General features: G+C 44.4%; 1 protein-coding gene across 1 annotated transcript; it reads left to right on the forward strand.

Annotated features, from left to right (window-relative positions):
* Positions 1-627: 627 nt before the first annotated feature.
* SARC_17517 (hypothetical protein) lies at positions 628-837 on the forward strand (the record flags this gene model as incomplete). Its single annotated transcript, XM_014288388.1, has 1 exon — positions 628-837. A coding segment is annotated over one exon (210 nt), but the record flags the coding sequence as incomplete, so codon positions are not given.
* Between the last annotated feature and the right edge of the window lie 32 nt (positions 838-869).

An 869-nucleotide genomic window follows, 5' to 3' on the forward strand; every position in this document is an offset into this window, starting at 1 on the left:
GCATATATTGGGTGTTCTGGCTGCTTTGCAACGTATATACAATTTAGTATTGTGGGACACTGTGAGTTGACTCCTGAATCCACGTCTTCAACCGTGCTCTTTGCTGCGTCGATAAACTTTCCCTGTGCATATCTAGCGCCGGATAGAATCATGTAGCAGCGAGATATATGTTGAACGAGACCAGCGCCGTAATATCATGACTCATTCCAGCCGTATACTGGTACAAAATAGAATGCATATTTGTACACTTCTAAACGGCTAGTACGACTGAATCGTGCATGCTACGAATTGGCATACAAAATTTAGAGCTTGTTAGCAGTGAGCAGGACTGTATTGTGCAAGTGTTAGCTGCATAAGCGTTTCTGACGTCGATCGTATACATCGTTTCAGGTGACTCCTTACATGAAGCGTCACCCAGGCGGTCGCAACCTGATTTTTCGAACGGCCGGCGGCGATGTCACACAGGTATTTAGGCCGTAGCTACATGACGCCGTCGACGTTATCTGGATTGTATCCAATTCACTTATCGCTTTATTGTGTGTTTATTGCGGACACCAACATTGAGCGAATATTCAGGACGAAAATAACTTCAGGTATAAATTTCCACCAATTCTTTATCGAGCTCAGGACTTCGAGGCGGGCTTCCACAGTATGATAGCTCGCATGATATTAGAGCATCTGACAGTCGGTAAGGTGGTGGACGGCAAATCAGCCGGTGCTCTTACACCTTCGAATACAACAGCAGGTGCAGCCATGCTGGCGGTTAATAATGGCGTGAAGAGAAATACACTCACGATAGATGGAGGTCCGCCGCCAGCATCACAAAGGTGCGATTAATAATAATAATTTTTATTATTATTTATATATAT

This window comes from Sphaeroforma arctica (assembly GCF_001186125.1).
Source record: "Sphaeroforma arctica JP610 unplaced genomic scaffold supercont1.11058, whole genome shotgun sequence".
Lineage (NCBI taxonomy): Eukaryota > Ichthyosporea > Ichthyophonida > Sphaeroforma > Sphaeroforma arctica.